General features: G+C 39.1%; 1 protein-coding gene across 10 annotated transcripts; it reads right to left on the bottom strand.

Annotated features, from left to right (window-relative positions):
- Positions 1 to 2,229: 2,229 nt before the first annotated feature.
- LOC119493846 (glycine-rich cell wall structural protein 1.8-like) lies at positions 2,230 to 3,196 on the bottom strand. 10 transcript variants are annotated; one of them, XM_037779327.1, is made up of 4 exons: positions 2,912 to 3,196; positions 2,809 to 2,872; positions 2,658 to 2,754; positions 2,230 to 2,574 (listed from the first exon to the last, which is right to left on the bottom strand). In XM_037779327.1, the coding sequence occupies exons 1-4, from the start codon at positions 3,177 to 3,179 to the stop codon at positions 2,563 to 2,565; spliced, it is 441 nt and encodes a 146-aa protein (XP_037635255.1). In that variant the 5' UTR covers positions 3,180 to 3,196; the 3' UTR covers positions 2,230 to 2,562. The 10 variants fall into 10 exon arrangements, with proteins under 10 accessions (XP_037635255.1, XP_037635260.1, XP_037635261.1 ...); XM_037779332.1 differs by having other exon boundaries at positions 2,809 to 2,834; positions 2,940 to 3,196; XM_037779333.1 differs by having other exon boundaries at positions 2,809 to 2,834; positions 2,967 to 3,196.
- Between the last annotated feature and the right edge of the window lie 2,804 nt (positions 3,197 to 6,000).

Below are 6,000 nucleotides of genomic sequence, written 5' to 3'. Positions count from 1 at the left end.
TTGTCTGACGAGAGCAAACTCTTTAAATCACTCTTAAAAGCCCACCTTATGTTTTTTGTTTTTATGCTGTTTTCAATTGTCTTATTGTAAAGCACTTGTAACTATATTTTTTATACTGTTATATAAATTGAATTTATTACTATTTCACAAATAAAAAATTCTAAATGAAATCGTTTCTCAAACATGTATGGCCTGTTATCCTATTTCAGGTTCCCACATTTAACATGACCCCAGCAGTTAAAGAGATGTTGAAGTTGTTACGTAAATATAATGTGTTCTTTTGTCTTCTGTTTTCAGGAGTACATGAAATACTTTACAGTTTTACTTCTTCAGGCCTCTAAAAATTATTCAAATTAAAGGCACTGTAAGCAACTTTTTACACGTCTTTACACGTTTTTTAATCGCTTTTTATTGCCAATGTGTGAACAGGTTGTAACCTAACCTAAAAAATTAGAACTTCCACAACTTTCTGGGTTTCCTTTATCAGCCGGTAGACTGCTTTTAATGTGAGGAACCCGGGCCCGTTTCTCTGGGAAAATCCAACGGATGTGACGTGATGCGTGCTTACAAGTGCCTTTGACGTAGCTATGACGTTTGGTTATAAATGGAGTCCGCTAATGCAAACAAACGACCAGCCAACACCACAAACTCCATGGAAACACAAAAAAACCCCAGTTATATCTAGTGAAGCTGACTGTCGTTGACTTAACGGCCACAGGTGTCACTGTTAACAAGCAATTTCTGATTCTTACAGAGAGACCCTTTAAATGATCTCTCATCTTGTGAGGAGGGGTCACAAGTAGATGTTGTTTTGTAATAAAAAGGTCACAAGAAAAAAAAGTTGGGAACTACTTTGCCATGAAGGACCACAGGCAACTCACCATGAATACTAGCAGTGAGACTACACACAAGTCAGCTACAGTTAATTTAAAGGGTGACCAAGCTCTTAATGCATGTTGTATAATTGTGAGACTCGGCGATACAAAAGCATGATTGAAAGTGTTTGAATAGGACCTGGCTGGGTAAAATTACAAACACTCACACTTCTTGTTGACTTCATGCAGCAGATAATAGTGTCATTGCTACGTGATGCAGTGTGTGGTCATGCTGTGGGCTGTTACTGCTCACACTGAACTGTATCCCACATTAACAGTCCTGTATTAAACTATAAGTAAAGAGCTGTGCATGGGCTCACACAGAAGAGAGCTTCTGATCTATTTTCAGTCTATAGCTGTCTGATGTCTTTTTGTGGCAGGATGTACACGTACGTGATGTTATGCCCTCCTACGGTGATCCCATTGTCTATACACCATCCACATATTGTTCGTCCCATAAGACGTAAAGACCTGACGGGGAGGGCCCACATGCTTCCTCCAGGCCCAAATAACCCTTCATACAGGCTGCAGATGTGTCACCTCGCAAGTTTGATAAGCAATAAAAACGTAAAATCAATAAATGCTACTAAAAAATGCTAATGCTTTTTTTTTTTTTTTAATTTATAGAATTTGGGCTAAAATGCATTATTGAATTCATTATGTGAGTAGAAGATTGGGCTGTTGAGTCTGTTGGCGCCACCGTGTGATCAAATGATAACATTGCATTGCCTTGTGACAGTGAGTGTTAATAAATTAAAACATTCTTGCAAATAAAATGTAATAATAGACCACAGCAGTGGTGGAAAGTATTGAATTTAAGTACAGATTTGAGGTACTTGTACTTTGTTAAGTTACATGATCAATATATGAAATGTAAAATGATTACAATTGTATGGATGTTGACATCACAGGAGCAAATAAAGTAGTGAGCTCCAACTCAAACCATACAACAAAGGTTTAAATCAGTAGTAAAATATAGCAGTAGGCTACTTTTACTTTTGATACTTTATAAATGCAAGATATTTAGATAGTACAGCTATTTTTATTTAAGGGATCTGAATACTTCCACTCCTGTCCTAAAGTGTTTCATAGCAGTATTCAAAGATCTTTTCTGCACTGTTGATCACTACAAGATATAAATTGTCCATTAACAGATAAAAGCCATGCTGTGCTGTGACAAGGTAATAAAATGGATCAAGTCAGTACATTGGCAAGTCCTCCATGTGAATGCATGTATGAAATGCATTCATTTGTTCATATTTCCAAGTACAAAAAAAAAAAACAGCTACACACAGTAATGTCATGCCTAAAGAGCTGGTTAGGAAACTTGGGTTTCAAGTAGTGCATAAAGTTATTTTTTTTTTTTAAATGTCTCTGGCCATGCAGCTTGAGGCTATTCAGCTCTTGAAAGATGGTGCTTCAAATTTAAAAGCACAATATTTTGCCTATGAGACACACATTTGCAAAAGAGACCCAAGATGCAAAGACACAGTTTAAGACTTCTACATGCAATGTGTTAATGCCCCCTCTGAACCGCATTTTATATACAACCATCTGGGTTTAAAAGTGTAAGAGTGGGGCACATATTGCAACAAGTATCAGTCAGATATTAGGAAACAAAGACATGTCAAGATTTAAAATCTTTATTGAATTCAGAAAGCTCTGTTCACACTGCAGGAATCCAGACTTAGTATGCAACCTGAAAGACAGGAACAGAGCAATATTATTGACAAGTTACAAGAAAACTTTCAGTAGCTGTACAGATACATTTTGTTAACATACCTTGCCCAGGTTGTAGTCACCAGCTTGGCGGTTAACTGGCTGCCAGAAGGCTCCATAGCCCAGTCCATAACCAGCATCTGCACCGCCCTGTCCATAACCAGCCTGTGCACCGCCCTGTCCATAATGTGCACCGCCCTTTCCAGAACCAGCCTGTGCACTGCCCTTTCCAGAACCAGTCTGTGCACCGCCCTGTCCAGAACCAACCTGTGCATCACCTTGTACTTGACCCTGTCCAGAACCAGCCTGTGCCTCACCCTGTCCAGAACCAGCCTGTGCCTCACCCTGTGCATCTCCCTGTCCAGAACCAGCCTGTGCATCTCCCTGTCCAGAACCAGCCACAGGATCCTCCAAGCTCTCAGGGTCTGTAAAGTCACCAGTGAAGGTCTCGATCTGCTGTGCAGGAGCGGGGTAATGGGGAGCGTCTCTCACATAGTGAACATCTTGCCAGTGGTCTCTACCCTGCTCGTAGCTGGTGGTGGTGTGAGTGACCGTGCCTGGAGGATACTGGCCGGTCACGAACATGAAGGCGTGGTGAAGCTTCATCTGTAGAAACGGTGAAACGGTCAATGAGTAATTTTAATAGAAATAAAAACTCTGTGGGTGAACACACTTTCTAACACACACAGATGGAGACGTGAACAGTGCAAGAAACTGTATCTGAACATTGTGTGTGTGCTGGAAGAAGCACTCAGATCTCTACTATAGTTATAATAATAATACTAGCCTATTTATTGTGTGTCCTTACCATACAGCTTAATAATTGTGTATTTTGAACAACATTTAAAAAAGATCTTAATATTACTGTTGAATTGATTTATCATATGAAATACCTCACATTTTACCTAAGAGACTGCTCTCTAATCTTAAACAAGTTACATAACTCTAACTTATATACAATATACAATATATATATATATATATATTCTGTACTGTACTGTAAGATAGTAAAACCCATAAAACAGAATAAAAACTGTAAACAGGTGAAATCAGGGAAGGCAGTGCGATAAAAGTATGTTTTGAGCTTAGAAGAAGCCACTGACTCAGCCTGCTTTATTTCCTCGAGCAGGGTGATCCAGAGGATTGGGGCTCTCATCTCAAAAGCTCTGTCCCTCTTAGTCTTCAGCCAAGAGATTGGAATAGATAGAAGGCCCCTGCTCGAGGATCTCAAAGTAGGCCATACAGGGATTGCTTCGCTGTCTGTGCACTGAATAGCAGTAACCTAGGATTGGTGAAGCTGAAAGGAATCCCCATCTTTTTATAAATGTAATGTCGATCTTAAGCTGCATGCCTTTTGTAATTGGTGATGTCAGAGATTGTGTTCTTTTGCAATGGCGATTATTTCCTTGCATGAAGAAAAGTTGGCAAGATGAATGCATACTAATCCGTCTTATCATTTCCACATTAACTTTCCCCTTCAGGCTCTTTGAGAGTGACATTACCTTACATTACATAGCCTTACAAACAATTAAACAGGCTTTTCTTCCTGCAGGTATCTGCATAACAGCGTCAAAACCGGTTAAAGTTTATTCATTTCCGGCATCATTTCAATATTGTAGCTGCAAAGTAAAACAAATTTAAGGCCTCCAAATTATCAGAACAAATAATTGGGAATACAATTCCAAATTCAACTCAGGTTTCTAAGAAACTGTTTCATTAAATTTATCTTTATTAAAGTATTGTTAATGGTGGAAAAATCAAGAACGTTTCTCCACACAAAATTATAAAGTATTTCATCAATGGCCATATCTGTTTGTTCACATCTAGAGATAAAACTGTATAACTAAGACGGAATATGCCTTTTGCTTTTGTTAGCTAAATTCTACATCTAGGGGATTAATCTCTTTGAAGCCATAATGTGTCTGTCTATGCTTCATCAAACCAGTCTGGGTTTCATTGATAATTTGGTCCAACTAGTTCTTCCAATTTGCTGCTGACACTTTTACCTTGCTTGCTCTCATCCAAAGGGGGTGTGGTCCTCTTATTCATCAACAGACTAAACCCATCTTGTCCTTTCAACATGGATAAATAGCTAAATAATCACAGAGGACAATTCATTGTTGGATTTTTTAGTTTTACAGAGTCTCTAAAAGAAAGCACAGTTGTTCCATGCTGGATTACAAATCTTCTGAAAGGGATACGATCACACCGGAGTTCTGGTTGGAAAGCTACAACAGTGACAAAGCGTAGGCCATCTACAGTGAGTGTTTAGTGTTATCTAGAAATAGTAATTACAGTATTTTGATGTTGTATACAACATCGCCATCACCTCAGTGGTTAAAACAATAAAAAAAACAAATGCATCACTAAAAGGCTATTATGCAGATGTGTTGCCCTTCAACTTTCTAATTGTTGACTCCAAATCACTCGTAGGCGTGAATGTGAATGTAAATGGTAGTCTGTCTCTATGTGTCAGACCTGTGATTGATTGCCTGGTGACCTGTCCACGGTGTAATCTCAGCTGGGATAAACTCCAGCCCCCCCCCCCCGTGACCGACCTTGTAGTATAAGCGGTTACAGATAATGAATGGATAGTATCAGATAAAATGCGTGTTATAAGTCACATGTGACTTTCATTTTTCTCTATTACCACATATTGTTTCAGGGCTTTCTTCCATCAGTCGGGTGACCAACTGGACCAGCAAAGGTCATTCTATTTACTACTAGGTTGTTGCTTAGTCTTTATGTTAGGTTCACTGTTCCTCAGCATTGTTGTTGGGATTGTGTATAAAGTGGTTTTGTATCCTATTGTTCATCAAATATAGATGTGTCACTGCCCTACTAGGCTATGCATGGTTTACACACACTATGTCAGTAATGTCAATTAACTGTTTTTTACTACTGTATCAGGTTTGAATCATTGCCTTGCTGAGGTGATCTGACCTCTGATTAATTTAAACAACAACTTATCCATGTAGTCACTCATGTTTCAAATACTTTACTTCTTGCCACTTGTGTGATTGTCTGCCCTGCCCGGATTGTTTTCACCTGTCAATCATTATGCCTGCTGTCATCTGTCCCTCGTTATCACCCTCCTTTTAATGCGTGTTTAGTCCGTGTGCTTCGCTTTGGCTGTGCCAGTTTGTCTTAGCTTCTCTTACCCAGTGTTACAGCCTTGTTTCCTCGAGTATTCCTGGTGTGATTTAGACCTTTATTCTGTGTATTTAGACGTTGCTTTTGCCTAGCATTTTTGGTTACCTGTTGCTGGACTGACTTCCTGTGCACCGTACCTGTTTCTGGCAAGTAAAGACTATTTTTTGGATCTCACTCCTCTTTCTGTGTCATGCGCTTGAGTCCAGTTCCTTGTGGTTTCACCTGATGTTATACATTGTAGTACTACATTTAT

Source organism: Sebastes umbrosus, chromosome 9 (genome assembly GCF_015220745.1).
Source record: "Sebastes umbrosus isolate fSebUmb1 chromosome 9, fSebUmb1.pri, whole genome shotgun sequence".
Lineage (NCBI taxonomy): Eukaryota > Metazoa > Chordata > Actinopteri > Perciformes > Sebastidae > Sebastes > Sebastes umbrosus.
The sequence above is the reverse complement of the archived record's forward strand: the minus strand, read 5'-3'. Positions and strand labels throughout refer to the sequence as shown.

Coding starts and splice junctions, on each gene's coding strand:
- LOC119493846 (XM_037779323.1), bottom strand. CDS start 3,179: ATGTTCGTGACCGGCCAGTATCCTCCAGGCACGGTCACTCACACCACC. Junction 2,873..2,911: donor ACAGGCTGGTTCTGGACAGG/GTGAGGCACAGG, acceptor GTCAAGTACAAG/GTGATGCACAGGTTGGTTCT.